The following is a 27,612-nucleotide window of genomic DNA, read 5'->3' as shown; positions in this document are numbered from 1 at the left end:
CTAGATAGTTCAAAGAAACACAGTACTTGAGGAATGTGCTTGTACCCTTCAGATGAGGTTTTAGCAACTTGAGTGCAGTGAAGTGATGACAACACACGTCAGAAATGCTTGCATTAAACCAAAATTTTAGATAAATTAGAAAAATCCCCCAGCCTGCATCACTGCAAACTTCTTTTCCAACCCAAATGTGCTTTCATCCTATTTAGAAAGGATGTCTTGGAATGAGACAGGAAGGAATTTTGCAAGGTCACTCAGCAAACAACTTTATCTGCAGCAGTTATAAAGGTAGATTTGTAAGCACTGGGCTTTTTCCTAACTGAGATTGTATCCACAGTTAAAATATGTTGACCAGCAATGATTTTCATTTACCACTGATTTCCATAACTTGTCTGAAGTCTGCAGATCCATTTTCCAACTTTGTGGTGTGACTTCCCAAGCAATTCCACCCAGATTAATTCTCTATTGCCCTGCAGCCTGTGCAGTCAGTTCTGCCCTTCTACAGCAGTGGCAAGATCTGGTTCATTATTAGGATTTTACACACCTTCTGCACCCAAGGAGAAGGCACAAGAGTGATGCATGACCACACCAACCACAAAGCAGTGAAAGACTGACCCAATATTTTATTAGCTGTTTCACAACAAAGCAAAACATTAATCTCATTTACCACCTGTAGATATCAAACCACACCTTCCCTTAAGTTTCCAAAAGACATTGACTGTGCAGTCAAAAAGCCACTAAGTCTCTTGTGTTTAACACATTCTTTAACACTCTTTTTTAGCCACCAAGTCTCTTGTGTTTCTAACACATTCTTCTCCTCACTTTCCTTCAGTAACTCACAGTCTGGAGTAGACAGGAGCAGCAGACATGAGTTATTACAACTTCCAAGCTCAGAGGGTTATGCTGCTGCTGAAAAGCAGCCTGCAGAGTGGCACTGGGTACGTACCAGCAGGTGTAGACCTTCTTTGCTGTGTCGTGGTTGTTGCGGATGTGTCTGCGCAGGCTGTTGGAGGCGTTGAACGAGCGCTCGCACTGCCGACAGGGATATCTCTTCATGGACTGGCAGGGAAACAGAAACAGCTTTCAACAGCACGGACATGGAAGGATTCCATGAATCCAGCACTGACTGGATTCTAATTCACCTGCTCTTCACCTGGACATTACCTCTCAGAAGCAAAAAAATATCCCTTCTATAATATGTAATTCTACTGATAGAGATCACTAAGACTTTGAGATTCCACTTAGATTCAGCCCTACAGTTGGGTAATAGCAGCACTGATCTTATAAAACCAGGACTACTTAAAGCACATGCTTGATTTTATTGATGTTTTTATTAGGAATTACATATATGCTTTTCCTGTGGTTCATATCACTATTGGACCCCATGCAGAATTCCCTCAGTGGAAAGTCCCTTTAGCCTGAGAAGGCAGCAGGACCCCAATTAAGTACAAGTCCACTTTACCCTTCTAGCTCCTCATAATTCAGCACAAGAAAAGGGCAAGATGCTACAAAGCATCACATGGGCCTTTCTGTTATCCATGTATGATATCCACATCCCCCTCAGGTCTGTCCTGTAACCAGCCTCCTGCAAATTTTTCTACAGCCCTTTATATAACCTGCATGTACATTCCAGTTAAAATCTTCTTAGACTTGTTTAATGAATGCATATATGTATTAAATTGAAATATTTGTCCAATTTCCTACTTCTGTGACATTCAAATGGGAAAATCCAGCACTCAGCCTGCCCTCATCTTCTTCTCTTGAAGTGAGGCCATCATCAAATGGGACAACCCAGCCCTCTCCAAATCAAGCTAGAAGGACTCAAAACACCATGATCCAGATTCCCATTCATGCCTGGGTGACTCAGGATATCGAACAAGAAAGAAGTCCTGATGCCTAAGTACTGAGAAATCTGGCTGCACACAGCATCTTGGCCCATGTTCTGCCAGCAACAAGGATTAGCTTGACAAAAGTAGGTCATGGCAACGCAAAGCTTGAGCTGGATAAAACACACAAAAAATTGAGATTTGCAATTCTTCTAATGACAGCCCTGCAAAGGGGCCTGGAATGCAGGAGACTGGTGCTCCTCCCCAGCTCACTAGCTCAAGTATTTCATCCCAGTCCTTACCCTTCCATGATTTCTCTTCATGTGGGACACATAGGTTTCCCGATCAGAGATCCACTGTGAACATTCCTTGCAAGTCCAACCAGTTCTTCTCAGTCTAGACTTGGATTCAGGATTATGTCCTTCCACCCTCATGTCTTTCCTCGTCAGAGGAGAGGGGGAAGTCCCATTGGCTACCAAAAGCTCCTTTGGTGAGGTATGAACCTGGTTCCTTGAAGCCTTCTCAGATTTTTGCCGAAAGTTTGAGAGCTCTTCAGGATTACGGGGGACTCCATGAACACCCTGTGTAACAGTAATAATGGAAATGCATGTAATTCATATTTCACACCTTTATTTATAAATAAATACCATTTACTATTTAAATACATTATTTAAATCCCCACTGGCCAAACAATGTGGTGTTGTTGTCTTGCTCCTGTATGTTTTCCCATTTCTCCTAGAAGCTGCTGCAGTGCTTTCCCTGACAAGAGATCTTCCCAAGAAACATGAAACTTCTATTTCTGTTTCCTGCATGACAACAGGCACTCCTTGGTGCTGCCTGTTTAGCATTTTGGATGAGCCCTGGGAACTCTGGTTAAACAGGGAAGATGTAATGGAAGAGAAATTTCAATTGTCATTATTTCAAGAGCCTAAGCTCTAAAAACACAGAGCTCTGGTAAGCTCTGAATGAAATGTTTGCTGCTATCCTGGAGGCTCTAAAGCTGCTTCATTTTTGCTCAAGGGATGGGAAGAGAAAATGTTTAGGTTTCTCCAAGTCTATTTCCTTCAATTCCACCCCATCTATTGATATTTACATTTTTCATGGTTCAAAACTTCACTTCCGACATATAAAACCAAGCATAGAGCCAGGAACCAGCCTTATAAGGAATATGCCTTTAGGCTCTTTGGTTATTCAACAGGCCAAAATCCAAAAGTCCCCCAAAAAGTTATTTTAACAAAGAAAATTGAACATAAGGGAAATAATCTAAAAATGAAGAGCTGTGGGAAAGCAAAAGCAAGTAAAAGAGCAACATACCAAAGAAACCTCAAGAAATTCCCCCAGGAACAACAGTTCATCCACACAAAAGGCTAATTTAGAGGTTTAATTGTGCACAGTAATTAATAACGGGTAAAGTTTCAACACATGAAAGCCCCAGGCATTTGGAAGTCTTTCTGTGGGTTAGACACCAAACAAACCTCCAAACACAAGGTCTCAGCCGAGAAGTCTGTGTACTTCGCACCTGGCCCAGCTGATGACCACAGAAGCCACAGCACTGCCAGCTCCTCAAGAACCCACACACATCACCTTTCTCCCCATCTGGAAATCTCTGGAGTGCCCATTACTCCACTGTTACACCACTGGGGCAAAACAAATGAGGAACATGGGAAAATGATTTCTCTGCAGGATCAATACCAGGAGGCAGAGCTAACTCCTGCTCTGCGACGCTCTAAACCTGAGGAAGATGAGGAGGCACATGGATTCTTTATTTTGCAGGTAGGCACACACTAGACAGCACCTCCTAAAAACTCTACCACATGAAGGTGATCTCAGAGGAGATGGGGGAGTAAAATTACTCCCCTGCCACAGCCAAAAAGCCTTCGGTTACCTCAGAGGTTAAGAGACAAAGTTTGGTGGTGAAGATCTCAGGGTGCTGACGCACAAACTGCTGCAGGCAGGTCCCTGGGCTGGGATCTGACAATGAACCACAAGGTGAGTATCTCAGCCCCAGTTTTTTAGCACTGGAGATGAACATCTCTTTGAAGATTCTAGCCTTAATCTCAACTCTATTTTCCTAGCTATAATGCACCAAGATTAGCAATCATCGACTTCACAGGAGGGCTTCAAATTGTAATTCATTACTGCATGCAAAGCACTTCCAGATTTGCAAGTTAAAAGCATGGGGGAGAGAGCAAGGAAGGAGTGTTGAATGGGTCTTGCTTTCAGGAATGAGCTAAAAAAATCTTTTGGCTTTCTCAGTGTTAGTGTAAACAAAATAAAGTCACTGATTAAAAAAAACAAGTCCTTTTTTTCCCTCATCAAAGGACAAGCTCTTTCTTCAGAATGCTACTAAGAAATCTTCTGAGATGATTTTCGTGGAGTGTTGTTAGGCACTGAACATAAAAACATCCTGAGTAAGATAACAGAAAAATGTAGTCCCTTTACATTTATGGGATAATGAGACCTGTAAGGCTGGTACTTCCAGGGCAATCACTTCTGCCTCTCTCAGTCCCCTCTTGCAGCCTGGTGTCGTTCAGAGCAGCAGGGAATCAGGCTGTTAAATGCCACATAACCTCCCTCTGAGGCAGCTGCAAAGGGGCCAAAGCTCTCCAGGGGAGCACCCAAAATGGCAGATTCAGCTTTCACTATATAAATTCAGTAACACTGTGGGCAGAGAATAATTGTTCCTGTCTCCCAACTGAAGAAGCTGCCACATGAATTTAATTATTTTCCTTGAGTTTAAGAGGTTGGGGACTCCCCATCCCTGGAAGCGTTCAAGGACACATTGGACAGCACCCAGAGCAACCTGGGATAGTGGAAGATGTCCCTGCAGGGAGTAGAATGAGATGGGCTTTAAGGTCCCTTCCAATCCAAACCACTCTGTGATTCTGTGCTTCTATGAAATTGGAAGAGTTAAAAATCAAAGAGATTTACCTGTATAAACAAGTTTTTGTCATACAGCTAAAATGCATCTAGATGAGAAGAACTGCCAGCATTAAGACCAACTAACACAAACCACTCCACTGACATTTCCAGATCCTGTACATCACTGTAGTCTATATTTTCCACTAATATATTCCTCAGCAATCTTCCACTTCTTGAACCACTTGCTTCACATGATTGATGTAAATTCTCTGTGAACTCAAAAAATAAGATCTTGCACCAGTAAGGGAGAGAGTTACCTACCTTGACATGCTGCATTAGCTGCTGCTTCTGCATATACACCAGCTGACACTGTGGGCACTTAAACACTCCCACTAACAACTTGCTGGTGTTCTGCTGGAAGTGCTCTTGGAGCAGCTTCTTCTTGTTAAAGACCATCTCGCAAGAGCATTTGTAGATCACCCTTAAACAATTAAAGAAAGTAAATTCAGTCTCTCTGCCTCAAGAAGACAATGTAAAAAGTTATCTCAGCAACTCCACAAAGGGGTGGACTTCTGAGGAGGGCTGTGCTCTCCATGTATTGTCAACACACACCCACGTGGGCAACTGAACCAGTAACTCAACTGGGAAGAACATCAAAATGCCTCAGGCACATACCACAGCTTGCTAAAAATAAATTTGCTTGTATGCATATGCATAACCCCGTGTGTATGAGCACAGACAGATGGGAGCAAACACAAAGCATATCAGCCAGCTACACACTGCTTTCAATACCACCTTTCCACAGTTCCTCACTTAAAGCACAGATTTTTGGCACTAGCTCAAGCCTTGGAGGGAACAGCTACAGGGTAGAAAAATCAGGAGGCTTCTCTCTAGTGATTTTTGGGGGCAACAGACTGGGATAACTCCTCTTCCCTTCAAGTGCCAGATGCCCTGGAGCCATCTACCAAGAGGTGCCACTGAGGGTCCTGCTGGACAAAGAGGTGACAATTAAGTTCCTTTTATGGATGTTTAGCTCTTGCCTGACCAAAGCCCTCTCCTCCTACACAGGAGACTGTGTTTGTACCAAGGCTTGCTCTGGTTTGGAACAGACCCCTGCTGGCAGACAAAGCAGCAGATCATCTTATACAAGGACAGAAACCAAAAATAGAAAAAAAAAAACTGAGGGAAAGGGGGAATCCTGGAGCCATCCAGCAAAGGAGGAGAGATAAAGCCAAAACACTTACTGAGTAGTCTTGTGAGGCTCTGCTGGGTGCTGGCTGGCCACGTGAGCCATGGTGGTGTCAGCAGACTTGAAGGCCTTCGGGCAAAAAGAACACTTGTGGAAGACTTCGCAGTGTTTCTCGTGGATGTGCACTTTGAGCATGGCGAGGGTCATGAAGACAACTCCACAGTGGATGCACCTGGGGGAGGCATGACAAAGAGCTGAGTTACAGCCACAGCACCACTCCCATCACACCCATGGAATGGCACAGATGGAAGGACCAGGCTGTGGTGCGTCCTTGCTTCAATCCGTTCAACCATACTAATGTGGAAGAGTCAAGGAGGAATTCTGAGCAGAACTCACAGCTAAATGTTACTAACAAGATCTATAAAAGAAACCTTCAGCGACTAAAACAACCTAAAAAAGAATGAAGATGTGGTTCAACAGAATGCCAGTCCTGTACCTGTGAAAGCCAATTCCAGCACAAGGCACAAGTGAAAGACTAAAGTACCTGACGAGACCTCCCTGTGGCAAAAAGAGAGACACAGTCTCAAGCTACATCAGGAAGGTATAGGCTGGATATTAGGAAAAAAATTTTCACCAAAAGAATAATAAAATACTGGAATGCTCTTTCAAAGAGGTGGTAGAATCACCATCTCTGGATGTGTTTAAAAAAAGAATGGACATGGCACTTGCTGCTATAGTCTAGTTGAGGTGTTAGGGCATAGGTTGGACTCGATGATCTTAGAGGTCTCTTCCAACCTCATTATTCAGTGATTCTGTGAAAAAGCAGCACAAATACCAGTTAGACCCCAGTACAAAATAAAGAGGAAGAATACCCAGTTGGAAATCTTCAGCAATTGCTACTCCACTGAGCTCCAGAAAAATCACAACAGCAACAGCAAAGATACTGAGAACAGCAATAGAAACACCCAAGGAACTGATAAAGCTCATTAAAATCATTTAGATACAGGTGCTGCCTAGAAACTGCTTGTCTGGAAGGACTGTCTGGGTGCTAAGGGAAGAGAGAGAGAGGAGCAGAAAAGGATTGTTCTCAGCAGCTGAAAACAAGGCCAAGAGGAGAGCAGGGCCACCCACCCTGCTGTTCCCACCTTGCCTCTCCTCCAGACACATACCTGTGACAGGTCCTGCCTATTATTCCCACAAGATGGCAACAATCAGCAGCCTCACCTCATTTAACACTCCCCAGATCTGCCTGCTGTGCTCTGAGAGATGCCACACTCCAACTTACAAGAGCACGTGAGGATGCAGCCACCTGTCCTCACCTGCCTCCAGCACACCAGCCACAGGGTCTGCCATCCCATAGGTGCACCTCTGCTGCTCTGGGACCAGAACAGCCTCTCCTAAGGATATCCCATCAAAATGGCACCAGTGGAACTCTGCTTAAGCCAGCACTGCACGTACAGATATTAGAGCAGGGAACTCCAGCCTGGTAATGCAAGGGCCAACCTTGCATTGGTGGGATGTGAGAGATGCACAAGGGATAACCTCCTCACCTTACAAACAGGTTTTCCCTTCATTTCCCTGCTTTCCCTGAGGGCTGTCTGCCCACAGCAGAGGGGGGATGTGTGCTCAGCACTGCTGGCACAGATGGACCCCAGCTATGGTGCACTGGAACTGCTCCAAGCCCGTATCATAAACAAACAAGCTGCTGGAATATCCTTCCCTCCAAACCAGCCTCCCAGCAGCGTTTAGGAAACAAGCCCAGGCTTTGAAGTTGCACTTCAAAAGATCATTAGGCAGAAACCAGCCTGAAGGAGCCAAACCCTCTCCCCCACACTTTTAAGAAAACACAGAATTGCTGTTTTCTTAAATTTCAAGAGGGAAGCAGTGACAGAAGCTGGTGTGACCTTTGGGGAAGCATGAAGACATTCTGCTGGGGTAGTTCTGCCTTCTGCCTTCTGATCCTCAACCATATGAGACAGGGGGAGAGAGATTTTCTAATACAGTAACACCAGGAACCAGGTTATTATGGAAGAATGAATTCCCCAAGTATAAATGGAAGAACAAATACTAATCCTAGCAGTAAGGAATGCCTGGTACATCCAGGAATATCCAAGGGGCTTCCTCCATAAATACTCCCTGAATTAAAGAGATGGTTCTGCCTGATGCTTGATTTTGGGAAGTGCTTCATTAAGAATGAGGAATGAAACAAACACTAACTCAGGGTCAAACGATCACAGGTTAATTTAATTTACACTAAATGGAAGCCTAAACAACAGCCACGTTGTAATTAAGAATCCCAGTGCCAGAAGGACAAGGTCTCATAAACTAATTAGCTGAACAAAGTGGATGGAGGATGTCAAGGGGCTTGCCATGTAATTCCTGCAAATTGCAAATCCTGCTATCATCCCCAGTGCTGCTGGATCCCTCAGGGCAAGGAGGGTTGGCTGGAAGTCTTGGAAAGCTCCCTGTGAGAGGAGATAACAGCTACAAGATGTTGTCTTAACCCTCTGAACGCTTCCTATGCCATCACCTTCCAGCCCCTCAATTCTCCAAATGGTACCAAGCAGAAAAATGAGTCCCAAATTGGTGGGGACAGCTGGAAGGGGCTTGGGAAAAGTGGGGAAGGTGACACTTGGAGCCTAGAAGAAAGGACCATTAAGGACAATCTTGTTGAGTTTCATTTTTAACTGTAGAAGACCATTCTCATTTTCAGTGCAATCACTAGCCATGACTCAACTCCAAATAAAACAACCATACCCCAAATTTAATTGAAAGCATAGGGTTATGAGCAGAAAAGGAGACAGAATAAGGACTTAAACCAAACCTGTGCTCCAGAAATTCAAGAAAAATAGGGACGTAAAGAGAAGCAGTTAAAGTCAAGCTGATCCTGGGAGGGATTTAAAGAATTCCTCAGCTTTTCAGCTCTGCAAGTAAGAAATGTGAAAGAAAAGAATGAAGTCACTCCGTGACTACAGGGCAGATGCCACAGATTATCTAGATATGGTTCTGCAACCAGCATTTATCTCTTCTGTTTTCAACAATGTCAGTGACATCAGCCCTGCAGCAGAGACAGGCAGGATAACAAGGATGGCATAGCCAGACATTGCCCTGTCTGGTGGACTCATCTTTCACAGATGAGCTTCAGTAGATGTGAATTAGAGGAGAAGTTAAAGAAATTCAGCTTTTAGAGAAGCTGGGTAAAGCTATAAAATCTTTAAGCATAATTTGTGAGCTTTGCCTTTGTTTAGAGCTTCGTTAATGTCCCTGGAACAGAGAGTAGGTATCTGCTAAAGACATCTGCAGGTAGATGGAAGCTCCTTGCTGGATTCCCAGGTGCCATGGAAGTCCCAAGAACTGCACCAAACCCAAGTTAATTTTTTGATATCTCCTCCATAGCCCTTTTTCCATCTCAGGGAAAATATTTTTTCCTCCTTCCCAGATTAACTCATTTTCAAACAGCCCCAGTGTCACAGCCATTTAATATGGATGGAATTAATTCTTTGTTGTGGGCTGGGTCTCCTCAAATCAGATCCCACATTAAAAAACCTTATCTGTATATAATTAAACTCAGAATTAGTTTGTTATGTGCCTCTTGTCTTCACGGTTGAAAAGAAAAAGGCCTTGAAAACCTCAGTGTGATTCAGACCAAACCACACAGCAGAGCTTCCTGAAGTTGCAGACATCTTAAAAGAACATCTCCAAGAGCAGAAATTGCCCTGTTTGTTTGAATTCTCAGAGTATTTAATGGCAACCAAGAGAAAAAACAGAACTTGAAGGAAATTCAAAAGATCACCCAGTCTCATCTCCCAAGGAAATAATCACATGTTAAGAACTGTGCTGCATGCAGCTCAGGTGATCTAAACATGCCAAGGAGGGAAGGCTCGTAGGGAAAAGTAACATCTTATTACAGCAAGCAGTTTGGTGGGAGAAAAGATATTGTACCACATCCAGAGCCTTGGGAGCCTTCTCCACCTGTCTCAGCTCATGAGAAATGTTTGGAGATTTACAGGGGCATAGAAGGAAATAATCTGTGCCCTTCTCACAAAGGCACACATCCTCAGCCCATTACAACTGACATAAATATAAATTCAAGCCTTAAGGAGATTTACAGGATTAAGATCTGCAATCTTTTTGCTGTAAGTATCAATCCTGAGACATCCAGCTGCAACATGAATTCAATACAAGAGCTTTTCAGCTCAAAGACGCCACAAAATAATGTCTGCTCTCAGAAACCTCCCTTAAATCCAGTTAGTAATTATTTCCCATTTCAAATGTGTTCTGTCATGCAGAAAACCATGCCAGGCTCCAGCTACATCCACTTTCATTTCTGCTGTAAGACACAGTTCACAGTCTCAGAATGTTTTGGGTTGAAAGGGACTTTTAAACTCATCCCATCCACTCCCTGCTATGGGCAGGGACACCTTCCATTACACCAGGCGGCTCCAAGCCCTGTTCAACCTAGCCTTGAACACTTCCAGAGATGGATGTCCTAGTTACAGATGGAACAGAGTTAATTTCTTCTCAGTAGCTGCTACAGTGCTGTGTTTTGGATTCAGAATGAGAACAACATTGATAACACACTGATGTTTTGGTTTTTGCTAAGTTATGTTTATCCTAAGTCAAGGACTTTTTTTATTGGTGTGTGTGTGTCTCCTGCTCTGCAAGCGAGAAGACACACAAACTGGGAAGGAACACAGCCAGGACAGGGACAGGCACAACCAAACTGCAGAAGTGTAAATCCCAGCCTCTCAGGGAGCCTGAGCTGCACGCACCTGAAGCCAACTTTGCGGGAATAGTGCAGGCAGTTCTCCTTGACGTGGGTCTGGAAGTAGGCGGAGCGGCACACGGCTCCGCACTCGGGGCAGCAGTACGGGGACTTGTGGGCGTGGATCCTCTGGTGGGCACAGTAACTGCACTGGTTGGGCAGCATCATCTGGCACACTTGACACGTCTGATGGAAGAAAGGTTACATTCGTTAGTTATTCTCTGCTTGGGGTTTTTCTCCCCCAAATTCACCCTAGAAAACTTCCAGGTTTAAAGGAAGAACAGGCATACTCCTCTAACAGCAGCATCAACTCCACAAAGCTCTTTAACTAGTCTATCATCTTTTCCCTACATCTTCCACAGCTAACCATTCCCAAATAGAAGTTCTATATTTAAACCACATCTTCTATGCTTTATTTCCTTTTTTCCCCATAAAAAAAAGAAAGCAAATTCTTTCACCTCTTAGCTCTCATGATATTGTGAATGCTCAGCACTTTCATTTCCTGACTTGAGGAGAGCACTTTTCTCAACAAGTGCTCACCACACACCAAAACACAACAAAAAAGGAGGAAAATTACAGCCTGACTCCAAACACCTAATGCTGAAGGCAGTGCAGTCCTGATGTGCACCTTCCCCATCAAAACAACTGCTGTGTCTCTTGCAAAATTTCTTTGTATCAGATGAAATCTGAACTTCCAAGACCACAAACTATGTGTTTCCCTTACAGAAACTTCCTGATGACCAGAAATAATACAAAGCCTCTTTCTCTCCCTGTTTCATCCTTAATGAAATCCATTTTTACACACATGCTTACTATCAAAACCTCTTTGCAGAAGCATAATTTATTTGACAAGTAGAGCTTTTATGTGGATGTATCATCCCATTTTCAACAGCCATCAACCTCTGCTCCCTTCCACAGGTGTCTCAACTCTCTGCACTCCTGCAAAGCCCGGGAGCAGCTACTCCTCCTCTGCAGGAAGCACATTGCAGGGTGCCTGAGCAGGAGTAGAGCTGGAGCAGATCCCAGCCCACTCTGAGCCCTCCAGGAGCAAAAACTGTCTTCCAATATTTATCATCCCATGCAAAATCACTCCTCTAACTTAAGAATGAACAACAGCATGCAGCTAATTATGGATTATTAAATCAAGTAATTTAACAAAATAATTTCCATGGGCTTCACTGCTGGCAGGCAGGGTAGAAACATGAGACAGAAGCCCCTAAATCTGACAAAAATAGAATTAAATTAATGGCCAATTCCCTTTTCTGTATCATTGCTATTTCATGCAGCACCTCTGTGATGCTCCACTACATAACACCCATCAGGGAAATGTCAAAACCCCTGCAGGTAAGAGAAAGCATCACTTACAATAAAATGCAAAGCTGTGACAAACCTGAAAGGTTCATGGGGTGGAAGGGAATAAAAAATTAGGCACTCAAAAGTGAAAACTGCAGAAATTGCCAAATACATGAAAAACTTCAGACGTGATCTGAGATATGTCACAACTCAAATTTAGAGGAGAAACTGTTTCTCCAGGAAGGAGAGAAATTAGTGGAAAAACCACATGGTAAGACTCCCATGTACACACCCATAGGCAATTAAAGGAAGCTCAAGAGCCTTTCAAATGCTGCAGAAGTCCCCTAATTTCAGCAAAGAAAAACAGTGCAAAAGGGCCATGGGAATGGGAAAATGAGAAACAAAATCCCCCAGGATCTCTCTGCAAGCAGCTGAGCGGGACCTTTAATTCTCCAATGCACTCTCAAATCCCCAAGTAAGAGATACAAAAGTAAGTAATAAGCAATAAATTCATAGTAAATAAGAACAGTAAGTAATAAGTAAGTAATAAGTAGAAGCAGTTTTATTGTGTTTAAGATATTTTTTTCTAACTGGCTTAAGAATGGAGAATTTATCTCCCTGGCATTGTTAAAATGGGGCTTCTTGCTGTGATCTCAACTAGTATGTAAGGCAGAGCCACCACAACGACAAGCTGAAAGCACCTTTGCCCTAGTAACTCAGTGAGAAACACTCTCTCCAGACCCTGCCTTGTCAAAGCCAATTTAGTTTTGATTTTAAGTCAGTCTGAGGCTCACCTCTTCCTCCCCCGCATGTCATACCCACTGCTCCCAAAATCAATCAGCACATGTTGAAAACCTGAATTTTCAGCACCCTGTGTGCTCTTGTGCTGGATCTAAAATATGCCAAAACCACTCAGTATTTGATGATCTCCACGCCTGGGCACTGCTGCCTGGGGATGCCAGAGGAGCAGCCAGCTCCCATCACCTCCTGTGTTATGTGAAAGGCTCCACAGGGACCAAAACCATGCTAACATAGGCCAGAAAAGTTTGGGGACTGTGAGTAAGAGGCACCAAAATTGTGGTTATCGACTTTAGGCCTGTCAGAAAATGTAGACACATGATACAGGAATAAAAAGCAAGACTCAGTGAGAATAAGGCTCAATTAATTCATTGCTCCTGAGGCACCAGGGAAGGAGCTAGAAGGATTCCCACACTGACACCACACAGCACAGGGGGACATAAAACAGCCCCAGCCTCCAAGTTCAGATTGTCTTGTGGAAGAGCCAAGACATTGGGCAGTAAATAGACAAAGAAGAGAGATGAGACACAAGGATAAATGAGTAAGAATAAGGAAAATCTCATCCTCCAGCAGCATTAGTTCTGGACTTGGGAAAAGTCAATGCATCTTCTCCCTTCTGGCCCCATGGAACAATCCAGGCCCTCCAGAGGAGTCCACAACCACATGGGTAAGGAAGATCTGAGCTGCAATGGGTCAGGCCACCTGGATTTTCCAAACAGCTTTGCAACATCCTTCACTACAGGATTTTGAGGAAATTGAGGTACCACCACATTAGAGGAGTTTGCTTGGATAAGTAAGTGGTTAGAAGAAAAGACAGAGTAAGACAGAGAAAGGTGCCCAGGAAGTTGTGCTGGCATTTTGGCTCTACAAAATAACCTCAAAGTATCTGGGAAAGTTAAACAGCAAAGATTGATGATCACAACCCAGTAACTCAGCATGTTATAGATAAGGGCTGACCACGAGGGCTGGCTGCAAAAAGAATGTGTAGGGCTGAGTATAATAAAATGAACCAAGCAAGGAGCATACTAGAGCTGAGGAAGGTTCCAGTAAGAGAAAAAAAAACATAACAGGTGTTTTCCTGCTCACACTCGTCCTCTTCTCAACACCTGCAGAAGACAGGAGACCAGACATCCTGCCAGGAGGGTTACAGGAGGTTCTGCTCATCCCTTTGCACCAGGAGCTGCTGCACTTGTCAGGAGCCAGTGTGCAGCCATGCTGGGCTCCCCACCAAACACCCAGTCTGGGACATGGAGTGGTTCTTCCTTTTGCAACTCTTCTGCTTCGTATGAGAAATTGTAACTTGGTTCCAGATGTCACATTTTTATCTCTCTCCTAGTTTTCCATGACTTTTCAAAGAAGTCTGGCAGCAATTTGAGACATTCATTAGTCAGTTATTTCTAAAACATTTTACCAGGACGGGATTCAGTTGTGTAATGTCTGTGTTTTTCATACTCCCATAGCCTACGCTTTAATCAAGAGTTATTTATTACAAATTTTCTTTAATTCTGGTTTGCCTGCCACATTTCATTTGGGCTTTTCTTCCACAAGTCACATTCACACACAGACAAATGCTCAGAAGCTCAGCCGTTTTGGAATACTTGAGCTGATTCCCATTTTTACTTATTAGCTTCTTCAAAAGGGGAAAAAAAAGAAATATTCACTGAGATGCAGTGCAGATTGAAAAAAATATATACTAAAAAAAAGTTTGTCTGTTAAACCCAACCCTGTGGCCACAGAGGTGTTTGCAAATCAGGGCATTTATAGTAGAACACAGTTTTGCCCCAGATAGTGCCTGTGGAAAAGAACTGGCATGAGCAAAGAAACATTCCAGCAGTTTTAGTCTCTTTGCTGTTCCAGAGTTATGTGATGGTGATGGAGTCCACATCTACTTAAGAGCTGCCCCCAGACTACAAGGGTCCATCTTGACATGATCATCATGGAGCTTCAGTTAAAAACACTTAGGCAGCAACCCTGTGGCATGGAACCAGCGCTAGGAAAAAGATTCACAAGCCAAATTATCTCTAAAAAAAAAAAAAAAGAAATTACTAAAGACTCAAAGTTAAACAGTCAGAGGAACAGAAACTGCATTTGCAGACTGTTAATGTTTCACAAAATGCTTGCCCCTAACATATTCAAACCAAAAATCCCCTACCAGTGGTGCCCTAAAGCCCCAGTTCTTCCCAAACCCAGCCTTTTGCAAGCTATAATTTTTCTGCTTCAGGCAGAGCTGCTGGGGGAGCAAAGGAATCACAGAGATTAGCAGGATCCTCTTGCTATTAAAATGAAAAAAAATAGTGACCAATTACTAGTTCAAGTTAAAGGTTAACTTCTCAGTAGGTGTCCCTTCCTGCCTGGCTGGGATCAATGCCAGCACCTGTACCCTCAGCAGGGGTGCCTGCACTGCGGTGGCACCATGAGCTGGCACACCTTCATCTCTGCCCCCTGTGCTCCCCTTCCCACATCCCTCCAGGACTGGTTGTGAGCCACACTACAGTCAAGCTCCAGCTGCCTGGAAAGCTATTTTTGATTTATTACAACAATCCAGGTGACAGCACTGCTACACAACATTTTACCAATCTGTGGAGAAGCAGCAGGCAGAGAACTGAATCTGCTCTCCCTGTGATAACTGAACTTACTCCTGCTCAGGTTCTCTCTAAATGAACACACATCATTGCATTAACATGTTCAATTCATGGATGAAAAATACCCCTTCAACAGAAACTCAAGATTATTCATTTGAAGAAGAAAAACCCAGAACCCTAATGTAGAGATTTTGTTCTAATTAACCACAGCACAACAGCTATTGTTACTACCTTAGATTATAGCTGCCTATTTTGTCAGCCTAAGGAGCCAGTGCCACTGAGGGAGCCTGCCTGACCTTCAGCTCACTCCCAACTCACATCAATTCATCCTCAGCCTCATTGTTGCATCCCTCCTCCTCCCACTGACCTTTTGTATTTGTATCCTTGAACCTCACTAACTCTTCAACACTCCCCAATCCAGTGTCCTCCTCAGACCTGCACCGAGACCAACTCCTACACACACATCTCAATCATCCCAACACACCAGGATGCTTAACCTTCAGTAAGGCACTCCAATAAAAACTTATCTCTGGAAACTAAGGCCATTAAATAAACAAGAAATGCAATTTTTTATACATGGAAAAATCCCTGGTTAAAGCATCGGTGTAAATCTAGAAACTCGACAGCTTAGAGAAACAAAGTGGAATTGCAATGGAAAAATCCACTAGCATCACAGATCTTAGACAATATTGCATCAAATCAGCTTACTTCTGAATTTGCAAAATCTGTAGGTCTTTTTATGATCTCAGCTGTAATATCAAGAATTGCAATTTTGACATATTTTCTTTTGACCCACTGTATCAGGTTTATGTGGCAAGGTTTTGGTTGAGAGCAGCTGCAGGGGTGACCTCTGAGAAGACACCAGAAGCTGCCCTCATGTCAGACCGAGCTCTGTGAAGGACCTGTCAGTGGCCAAGAGCGAGCCCTTGAGCAGCACCTCTGGCATAACAGATTAGGAAAAGGTAAAAAAGATGCTGTGCAGCAGCTGGGAGAGAGGAGGGAGAAGATGTGAGAGTAAGAGCCTAGATGGCAGAGCAGGCTCCCCTGCACAGCGTCAGGAATCCATGGTGACACAGGCTGTCCCCCTCTGATCCATGGAGGACCACCAGCGTGGATGTGCTCTGAAGGACACTGCAGCCCATGGAGAGAGCCCTTGCTGGAGCAGGTTTTCTGGCAGGACCTCTGACCCCATGGAAGGCCCATGCTCTTCCAGCCTGTTCCTGAAGGACCCACAGAAAGTACTGATCCTAGAGCAGATCCTCAAGAACTGCAGCCCAAGGAAAGGACTCATGACAAAGCTGTTCATGACAGACTGTCTCCCAAGGGAAGGACTCCATGACGGAGCACAGAAGAGTGTGAGGAGGGAGGCTGGGTGGGCAATTAGTTCCAACTAGAAATCTGAACTCCCACTCACTAAAATGATCACGTAGTGATCATTACTTTTCACATCCACGCTTTCAAGTCACCAGTGTGACCCCATATGCTACATAGGACACAATCCCTCTCTTTTCTTACAGTGGTGATGTTAAAGGCCTCTGCTCTTTCCTCCACCCTGCAGGGCTGCCCTTCCTGCCCACCTTGCAGGGACACTCTCCACTAGACCAGGTTGCTCCAAGCCCCATCCAATCTGGCCTTGAACACTTTCAGGGATGCAGCAGCCACAGTTTCTCTGGGTTGGAGATTGTGTTTATTGCCCATGGTGTTTGCAGCAGCATTAGACACTTCAGTGAGCACCTTCTCACAGCAGGACAGAGCAGACCATCACCACTACCTGGACTCTTGTTCCCCTTCCTGTCACCCAGAGAGCCCTCCAGTCACAACTCCAGGTTGCCTGGGGCAGCATCATAAGTGCCCAGCTGGAAGAAGAATGCAGGAGCAAGACTCTTTTAGTGCCAGCAGACACCAGCTTCCAGCCCCATTTCCATCCTACTCAGGACAATCCCCCTGTCTCCAGCTATCCCCTCGTCCTCTCTCTCAGCCATGTCCTGGCCTCCAGTTCACAGTCCTGCTCCTTATCCTCTTCCCTCCAGCTTTTCTAAGTCCTCCAGGGCCTGCAGGACCACCAGGGCCAGGCATGGGTGGGGAAGGAGGAGAGGGTGGGATTGTTGCCTCATGGCAACAGATCACAAACTGATTTAAGCAGACCATGGAGCCACACCCTGGCTTTTCTTCCTCACCAGCCTCTCCTCCTCATCCTGATGCTCTGGTGTGGCCTTGGGTGCAGGCTCTGCTATCCTGCCACTTTGTCTTCACCCCCAGCAGCTCTATTTCCCCAACATGCTTTCATCATAACATCTTCTACGCCTTTGCTTCTACAAAATCCACATGGAACATTTCCATAAAAACCAAAATCCATCCTCGTTAGTACCCAAGGACTGCATTAATCACTCTTGGTTTGGGACAGGGAGAAAATAGCGCTTTATGGGGCCAAGGGAATTTTTTTGGTGATTTTCAACCCTCTTGTTTTCTAAATTAAAACATGAACTTGAAGGGGGGAAGGAAGAGAAAAATAGGAAAAAATACAGCTGCTGCCTTTCTTTTTTTTGCTGCTGGGAAATTATCAGGGCAGCATGTGGTTCTACTAGCTCCTGGCAAGTTTTATCCAATAAATTATAAAGCATTGACTTAAGATGGGGAAGGAAGAAGAAAAAGAAAAGGCAGCAATAAAATTGCTTTTAAATTACTTGTGTAGGTGGTATATAAACAGGACACACCACAATTCATTGAAAAATTTTTATTGGGAAAAAAAAAGTGAAAAGAAAAAAAAAAAGCAAGGAGAACAAAAGGTTCAAGAAAATGCAGAGGTCCCAAGTTTATGTTTTGTACTTTATTCGAGTTGCTAGCTACCTTGGTGGATTTGGGGTGGTCAAGTCAAATAAGAAAGGAAAAGAAAAAAGGATTAAACATCTCTGGTTACCAGTAGATAGACAATTATGCCCGAGAGGGTCAGGAAGTACTTTTAATTCTTGCATATGTTATTGTGCACTGGTCTCTCCTTGCCAAGAAAACAAATAAGCTCTGCCTCAAAACTAGTTTGTGTCCTTTGTTCTGTTACTTCTGCTGCAAAGCTCTTCCAGAATTCATTCCTGTGATGATTACAGACTGTCCTCTGATTTTCTAAGTAAATCTATTTCAATCTGTTTTTGCATTATTATTGCCCCTAAATTAAAAAGCTCCTTTCTACAAAGATCACACCAGATACAGGGTGAGAGTGGATACAGAGAACATACTGCAATGAAAAGCACATCCTAAATGCAGGCACCAGGAGCTGCATGGGCTTTGTTCCCCTCCTGTAATTTAAGCCCTGAAAACTGTCTGATGCTGATGGCTTGCCCAGAGCAATTCCTGTGAGTACAGGAAGTACTTCTTGAGGGCAGATTTCGTTTCTGGTGGTGGAAAAAAGTGCCACTATACTCACCCTAATCCTTTGTCTGCTTCAGTGCTGAAGGAGACCCACCCTCATTTACCAGGTCTTTGCCAAGCTGAACTCGTAAAGGGATTTTAATTTCCTCTTAAGAGGTCATATTTCCATTTCTGGTCATTCTTCCCTCAGTTACTCCAATCTATCCCGATAAACAAAACAATACACTCCTCTCCAGCTCAGTTATTTCTAGCATGAGGGAGCATTACCACAGCTCTGACTGGTGCTGCAGATTGACATGTCTCCCGCACAGTAGTGTCACCTCAGTCATTCAAAGAGTTCTCAAGAACAAAAATCCTGCCTTTGGTTGCTTTTCATACCATTCCTACTCAGTCTTCAAGATCATCTAGAACCTCCTGTAAAATACTCCCCATTTGCCATGACTTCTTACTTTGTTATTTTGGTTCAGCAAATTTTTTAACACAGTCACCCTCCAAGGTCTCCTTAATACAAATATTAACTCCACAGATACTCAAAACCATCCCTCAGGAGATCTCCTCAAAACCTGATCCCAGCGGCAATTATTTCCAGGAGTTTACCTGATTCTGCTCCAACCTCACAATCCAACTCCTCCAATATATGCCTTCTTCATGCAGTTCTCTAACAACCTCTCACTGAATATCAAGGAGATGAGGATAAACTCATTTCTCTATTCCAAAAATAAAGATTAATTTGGCATAAACTACACCTACTTAAATATCCTTCCCCCCTTCAACCCCCAAAAATCTTGCTCTAGAACACACCACTATATCAGACCAAACAGACCTGAAGTTACATGTAACATCTGGTACCACCTCTTCAACATCTGTCAAGTGTAATGCCTACACAGAGCACAGCTTCTGGTTTGAACAAATGCAACCTGCCAGCTATTCAAATTCCCACAGCGCTTCCTTCTTGCAGTTCAGTGATGGAAAAACAGCACACAGGCCCCACTGAGCAACTTGATTCACAAGCTTGAAAAAATTGCAGAATTGGCCTCACTAGTTGCCAAAAAAGGCAAAGATCCATTAAGATGATCCATTCAAAACATGCATTTAATAAATGCAGTTCTTTATGTTTCTGAAGTGGATTATTCAAGTTTGTACCCTCCCTGCAAGCCATGGAGATCCCATCCCACCACGGTATTCAGCTGGGAGGAACTGCCTTCATCCTACACATATTCTGTACCAAAATAAACCCTGCTGTGCTCTCAGCAACTGCAATCATGTACATGTTTAAAAATACAACATTAAGGTCAAGCTCTCCATCATTTTTTTAAAGGTCTTTCCTTTAGAAAACCACAGCACCTTCTCAACCACATCATCATCCCTCTCTCCTCCTCCCACTTGCTCCAAATCTCCTCCTTTCCCTGCTGTCTAGACCACAACACTATCTTTCTTCCTTCCTGCAATAGAACTGTGACCCAGCCATGTCATTCACATTTTAGCCACACCTAGGAAAGTAATTTACAGTTATCCATCCTATTTATGCAGGATTTACCCACAGCCATGTAGGAGTGTAAAACCAGGTATTTCCCAAGCCATCATCTGGAAGAAAGAGAAAAAACAACAATCTCCTTTCAAGCAGCTCTGGGAAACCTGAAAATGTCAGAGTAATTCACAAAGTCATGGTAAGAAATTCCAATTAAAGTGAAAAGTCTTCAGTATCAGCAGAGGCTAAGTTTTCTTGTGGAGCAGAGAGAGCTTTGGCTCTTCCCCCTCTCCAATCCAATCATTCCTGCCTCTTATCACAGGGTGCCCGTCCTCCAGCTTCTGGGTAACTGAAAACATCATACTGAAAAATAAGTCTCTTTCCTGCTATTTCTTTTCTCCATCAACCCCATTGGATCAGCCCTTCCTTCTTAGCAAGGTGCCACACCAAAGCCATGTCAAAACAGTTTTTGAGTTAAAAGCACCATAACTGAGCAATTCAAAGCCTTCTTGGTTTCACAAGTTACAGTCACACTGGATGTGCATCCAGATTTGCTGTCATTTAACAGAAAAGCTTTCAAGAACACGGATCAAAAATCACCTGGCTTATTTTCCACAGGTCTCCACTTTCTAGTATGAACCCAGGGATGTGGATAAATTGCTTTTACCCTTTCCCTTCAGCTGAAGTTGCTCTTTCCATTATACATTCATCTACCCTTTCCAAGCACCCTCATTTTTTTGGGACAATCTGGTACCAAACATCTGAATAGTCACAGATTAAAAGCTTTTGGCCATAATACAAAGACGACCTGCCCTGCTACTTCTTGAGGCTCCTTAGAAAGCATAAATCAAACCATGTCTTTATGTGGAAAGCATCAGTACTTCCTAGTTTTTCAGTGAGGCATGGCAAAGAGTTTGTGCCTGAGTTCTGAGATTGAATAAGAAATTAATTTGGAAATTTTTCTGTATTTTTTATCAGAGTGCAGTTTTTTGCTGTCTTTAAGAAACTATGACAATCACAGCCCATACCACCACTTCTAAACCAGCATTTCAACACAGTGAGATAGACATCAGGTATAGAGGAAGAAATACACAGTTTCTGTTCAAAATGCATAAAATTATGCTAAAACTCTAGATAATTAAGTCTCTTGAGATCTAGGGATGTGGTTCATAGCCAAGCTTGCCCACAACAATTAATACTATTTCTGCATCCTGACAGATTGTCCCACCATTACAGCTTGCTGTGGATCAAGCACGACAACTGCTGTGGACTGTGGTTTTAATTAGATGTACCAGTATGTATATCAATATCTTCTGCCCTGTGGACATAGTGGTTTGGAACCATTACCAGGGCACTAAAATATGTTCACTACAGGTGTTACATCAATGCCTTCCTCAGCACCCCAGTTTCAGAGAATCAGAGAACCCCAGAGTGGTTTGGGTTGGGTTGGAAGGGACCTTGAAGACCATCTTGTTCCACCCCCTGCCTTGGGCAGGGACACCTCCCACTAGACCAGGTTGCTCCAAGCCCCATCCAACCTTACCTTCAACATTTATGGGGATGGGGCAGCCACAGCTTCTCCAGGCAACCCACACCAGAGCCTCACCCCATCACAGGGAAGAATTTCTCTACACCCAATTTCTACCACTGCACCAAAAAACAAGTGTCCTGGCCCAACTCTGCAGATGGAAACCAGAGTTTTTAACCACCTCTACCATGTAAGAAAGTGTTTGCAAAATCAGTCACTTGATCCTCTCCTGCTTACACCAGCACTTCTCTTTTTTCTGACCAAAACAGAAAGAACAACCCAAGGAATTACCCTAATGCAGAGTCAGAGTATCTTTCAGAAAGTGGTGGCCATGTTCTACTATTCCAGGAGTTTATGACACACATTCCAACAGCTTCACCCACAACCTTCTCACACCATGACTAATAGTATTGCATTCATTAATACCCTATATGCAAAACCTTCAGCTTCTCAGACCTTGATATTGCTGGGAGCTACACTGTGTTATCCACATGGGACACATGATGTGAAGGTCACCCACACCTTTTCCCTTGGACAGCTCAGAGAATCAGGGATCCATCCCTGAATTCCACCATCCTTTAACCTCTCAGCCCAGTGACATCAAACACTTGGGCTCTGGTAAAAGGCAGTGGGATGGTTTCCATCAGCTACTGCTAAATCCAGACACACCATTACAGGCATGGGGCACAAACTCTTATTTCCTTTAGAGATGTAACAACTTTATTGAAACAGATGTTCTGGGAACAGCATGGAGCACCACCAGGCAGCCTTGAGGACTGCAAATATACAGTGGAAAAGGACTCCCAGAGCAGAGCATGCATCCTGTGGAGTGTAAGCACGGGAAGATCTTACAGGGAGGAACTGGTTTCAGGAGCTCAAAAGTAGCCTCTTTTTCCAGTGCTTCTCTTCAGAGAAATACCACAAAAATAATCTCACATCTAGCAGAACTACTTGACATGAGAGGCGTAAACTCTATTCTTGGTTAAGTTACAGAATAAATTATTTGATTGCAACCTAAAAATACTTACTATCACACATTCTTTTCCTCTTTAAGGAGCTCTTGAATTGATAATCCCACAATAGAAATAAGGAAATACATTTTTAATGCCAGTGATTAACATTTTAGATCACTTTGGAGCATTCGCTGTATCCCTTCTCCTGGAAGTTTTAATGCCAGACTGCTGACATTTCATAAAAAAGCATTATAGTTGAAAAATAAGTTGGTGTGTTGACAGAGCACTGTGCTCACTGACCTGCCTCAGGCAGAAAACCTGATTATGTGGCCACACTGATCCCTTTTGGCCTCACCATTTTTTATGACATCAAAACCATTCAGTCATAATCTATTTTTTTGGTGGCTGATGCATTTAAGATAACCAACTATCTAAATGGGACCACAGCAACCTCAATACTCCTGCAAGCCATTCAAGCAGCACAAGGAGGCTCTGGAGAGTGCAGGTGTTCTGACAGCCTCGGCAGAGATGTGGTCATCCTCCCAAATGCTGGCATGGAGTCCTGGTTTTTCACAGCCCTTGCACTGGGAGCCAGCTCTGCTGGCAGGCACACCAACCTGGAAAGCTTTCACCTCATGCAAAGAGATAAGGAGAAGGGTGTACTCACTCCTCCTCTTCAACTGCAGGCTGGTTAACACTTAAACAAGACTGACCGCTGTCTTCCAAAATAAAAGCCATAAACAAAGTGTATGGTCCTGGTACACAACAATAATCATCTTCTCTTCGTCAGGGGAAACCTAAGCTGGAGTTTAATTTAAGGGGATTCCAAACAGGTCCATAAAGGTGGTGGAGACCTCAGCAGAGCAGCACAGGAGGAAGCCACTAACAAGGCTCTTGAACTCTGCAATGCACCCACTTGCCCTGTACCACCCAAAGGGCAAAAGCAGCCAGAAGCAGCCTTCCGCCCCCAAACCACAGCAGGCCTGTCCAATACACAGCTGACCACACAAACAGCAACAATAACACCCCATGTGCAATGCCTCACACACAAGGTTCTGGCACCAGCTGCAGGAAAGGCAACATTCAACTGTGCCAGATCTCCTCCAGCCACGCTTACAGCACAAAAACTTGTTCCAGGTAACGCTCCACTGATCCTCCCCTACAGCTTTTTGCACACCTTATCCAAGGGATCTTTCATTTCCATCACCTTTCTTTGACACTCAGGGATCTCCATAGTCTCCTTACTATGCTCTTTTTATTGGCAGAGGGTAGAAACAAGGCAAGCAAGCAACACTAAGTATCTCTTCACACGCACGCGTCTGGGCTCATGTGCATTCCAAATTCTCCCCATAAGCACTTTTTTAGGCAAAGCAACTCATTTGCCACCACGATGCCTACTTTTCCCCTTGAGGACAATCTCTTTAAACTCAGAGAGATTTAACTAATAACATTAAAATGATGACTTACCAGTCTCTCATTATCTTCTGAGGTTCTCTGGTAATGAGCTGCTAAAGAAGTGTAATCCTGCTCCTGCTTGTTACACTCCAAACACTTAAGTCCATGACGGATTAGCCTCTGTGGGTCTGTGTAGAGAGGCAAGGCTGGCTGAGAGCTCGCAGAAATCCCTACCCCACCTCCTGAAGCAGCACTGGACTTAGGTGGAGGAGAGGACGAGAGAAAAGTCTGAGGAGCTGGAGAGGCTGAAGAGCTTGTAGGAGAAGGTGAAAACATTTGGTCTATGGAAATTGGTTTCATGAGCAGCTGAGAGCACTGCATGATAAATCCTTTGCTCTTATGATCTCGTGCATGTTTAAGCAAGCTACACTTATTAAAAAAAAGGAGCATAGTTGAACACTGAGTGCACATGACTTCAATGTGAACGCTTCGCCTACTATAGTGTTGAGTCAGGCTTTTCTCTAAGGCAAATGAGTCCCCACATTCCAGGCAACAATACCCAGAGGCAGGTAAATTAATACTAGTGTCAGGAGGGGGGCTAAGGTTTGGCGTATATATCGGCACTGGATTGGCACTGTGTAGCACTTTGTGGAATGCCTCCATGACAACGGGAGCAGCTTTCTTGACTTGGTGCACCAGGGGCACGGACATCTGTGTCACTTGAGGCTGGTTTCGCCTCTGTGCCGATGTCTTCGCTGTAACAGAAGCAGCAACACTGTGGGGGACCAAGTTGAGATTTGCCAAGTGCACAGCTTTGGGAAGGAGGCTGGAGGTGGCCGTGTTGGATGGCTGCTGCCTCTTGACCCCCACTTTTATGGCACCGCCGCCGCAGTTTGGCAGTGGAGATAAAGACACAGTGCAAGTGCTGTTTGCAATATCCATTTTCATACTGTCTGAGTAAGGACTCATGACATTTGACAGCTGGATAGCCACAGCAGCCCCGTTTTTGGTTGAATTCCTGCCAGCCTCACCTTCCGTAACTGCACTAGTGTCAGGGGATGGGAAAGATTTGATAAACTCTTCGGCAGATGAGGTTTCTGCAGGTGACTCTTCTGAAGATTTGCCCAACTCATCATTTTCTGGCAAAATTCTAGTTACAGTCCTTTTAATTTCACCGGAAGATGTCTTGATAGTCTTTATTCTAACTTTGGGAATAGCTGGCGGAGAGCCAGCTGCCATGGAAGGAGAGCCTTTCCCACTGCTGTCGCTGCACACACTCCGAGGACTCTCAGGCTGCTTGCCAGCCTTCCTCACCACCTCCAAGGGGCTTCGGGGACTCTTTGGCGACTTGGGCATTTTTGGACTTCCCTTCGTCCCATCTTTAAAAGGACCAGGTTCCTTGGTAAAATTTGGCTGATCGCTTTTTGGAATACACACAACCTTTTTGGCCTGAAGAGCTACTAAAGCTGCTACACAGGATGACAGCTTGGAATGAGTTGGCTTTAGCCTCTGCCGAGGTGGTATGGATGAAGACATGTTCAGCTCGGGCACAGACCCCTTGCCGTCTCCTAAATTGTTGTGAGGGAGGTCTCCAAACACCAAGCCTTCCCCAAGAAAGCTGTTGGTGTCTAACAAGTCCTTGCTTGACTCTGCAAACCTCTCCACTGCTCTATCTTGCTCTCTCCTGCTCATTTCCAGCCTATTCTCTGGCTGGCAGTGGATTTCTGTCTTCTGTTCCTTTTTACAGTATTGATCAAACATGCTTAATTCGGGCTCTGGCACCTTCCTAAGATGATCTAGGACTGAAGCCCCTGTTGGTACATATATTGAAGGTGGTGGAAAATAGGGAGTTTGGGCATGTTTGGGTTTATCCCCAATACTGTTCTCTTTGAATGTATCCTCCGGTTCAGGGCTGGAAATGGGGCTAAACTGACTAAATGTTGGCAAAGGCTCTGACTTGGACTCATCCAGTTTATCAGAGTAACCTCTAGAGCTGTCACCATTAATAAAAGTTGACTCAAACTTGCCATAATTGTGGACTAAAGCATGAGCCTCAGCTGGCAGGTCAGAGCCACGAAACCCATTGTGTAACAGACCAGTTCCAAGGTGATTCCCCTCCTTTTCTGCCTCAAAGGACTCCTGGCGACTTGTGTTCTTCACTATCACACTGACAACAGGTGCGTCAGAGGGAGGCAGAGAGTGGGATAAGGACACATTCTCATCGATGCACATTCCCGATGACTTCAGGTGATTCTCACTCTCCTCCCCAGCTGATGGAATGGTCTCCTTAGCATCCAGACTAGTTGGATCAGGGATGTCAAAAGCAGCCAAGAGGTCATCAAAGTCAGGGGTTTTCATGTCCCCCATGATGAAAGCTACAATCAAAAGCACAAAAAATACTTTGTTAATATACTTTCCCCATGGACAAACTTTGTAAGACTCATGTGCATCAACATCTTCTGTGACAAAAATCACAGCTGCCCAAAGCTTGGGATGTGGGCAGAGCTGCTCCTCAGAGGTGCTTCAAGCAGCACAGTGAGAGACAGCAAGCATGCCCTTTTCCCAGGATCCCCAAGAACAGAGCTGGTACAAGGCATGACCTTTGAAACCACACCCAGCTCATGCAGGGGACATCTTTTCAACCTGTCAGGTGCACCACTAATCCAAAGCCAGCCATCATCATGTGAGCCTCAACAGAAGGTTCTGAAGTACTTTAGCAGAGGTTTTTTTTTGGTTTTTTTTGTTTGGGTGGGGTTTTTGTAGAGCTAATAGGCAGCAATCGCTGCTGATTTCTCAACAGATTATCACATTTGAAGAACTCAGTCCTTTCTTGAGGAAGAAAGGCAGGGGCAAACAGGTGGCCCGAGAGACACAGACCTGAAAAGTGAGATGACTCCCTACTCTGAGCAATTTAAATAATAGAAGTCTTCAGGAAATATTTCGATATAACTGTTCCAAGGATTATTTGAAACAGGGGCAATCCTTAATTATGATGGGAACCAAAAACCACCCAAAGACAGAATAAAGAACTATATCCAAACTGTAAGATGAAATTGTGTTCCCAGCCAGCACTTTCTTTCTAAGCTCTTCAGAAAGGAAGTGGGGACTTGGAGCACTCAACACAGAAACCTACAACAGCAATAATCAAGCTCTGGTGAGGTACATGAAAACTGACAGCACAGAATTACTAGAACATTTGCGTTCACTACTGTCAGGGATACCGGATTTACACTGTTAAACCAAAATATTTTTGAGTTGCTACAATACAGAGACTTCACAAACACTTAATGAGTCATTCTCGTAATATATTTTATTTAAGCCCCAAATTTATGTGAACTGGTGCATGTTGTACATAAGGGAGGGGAAAAAAAACAAAATGTGTCAACAGAACTAGCAGGGCATCAGTTCCTGCTTGGCAAGGAGCATCCACAGGCAAGGTGAGTCCTGCCACACTGGACTTGGGCTGCAACAATGCTGCCAAAGCCAGCAGCAAGCCAGGGAGACTGAGGGGGTGGCAGGATTCCAGGACAATGGGGAAGAACTGAGAGCAGAGGTGCAGGCAGAGAGCAGGACCAGGGGACAAGGCAGAGGGA

General features: G+C 44.3%; 1 protein-coding gene across 2 annotated transcripts in view; it reads right to left on the bottom strand.

Annotated features, from left to right (window-relative positions):
• The window catches only part of ZNF592 (zinc finger protein 592), a 32,129-nt gene extending 5,737 nt beyond the window's left edge, over positions 1 to 26,392 (bottom strand). For both annotated transcript variants that reach the window (XM_041468825.1, XM_041468826.1), the window contains exons 1-6: positions 24,092 to 26,392; positions 10,647 to 10,825; positions 5,930 to 6,106; positions 5,007 to 5,166; positions 2,126 to 2,404; positions 944 to 1,056 (exon numbers count right to left, since the gene is read on the bottom strand). In XM_041468825.1, coding sequence (XP_041324759.1) covers positions 944 to 1,056; positions 2,126 to 2,404; positions 5,007 to 5,166; positions 5,930 to 6,106; positions 10,647 to 10,825; positions 24,092 to 26,386 — 3,203 coding nt within the window. In that variant the 5' untranslated portion in view covers positions 26,387 to 26,392. The remainder of the gene's footprint in view (positions 1 to 943; positions 1,057 to 2,125; positions 2,405 to 5,006; positions 5,167 to 5,929; positions 6,107 to 10,646; positions 10,826 to 24,091) is intronic.
• Between the last annotated feature and the right edge of the window lie 1,220 nt (positions 26,393 to 27,612).

Source organism: Pyrgilauda ruficollis, unplaced genomic scaffold, assembly GCF_017590135.1.
Source record: "Pyrgilauda ruficollis isolate IOZ18807 unplaced genomic scaffold, ASM1759013v1 scaffold23, whole genome shotgun sequence".
Lineage (NCBI taxonomy): Eukaryota > Metazoa > Chordata > Aves > Passeriformes > Passeridae > Pyrgilauda > Pyrgilauda ruficollis.
This window is presented reverse-complemented; position numbering and strand designations above follow the sequence as displayed.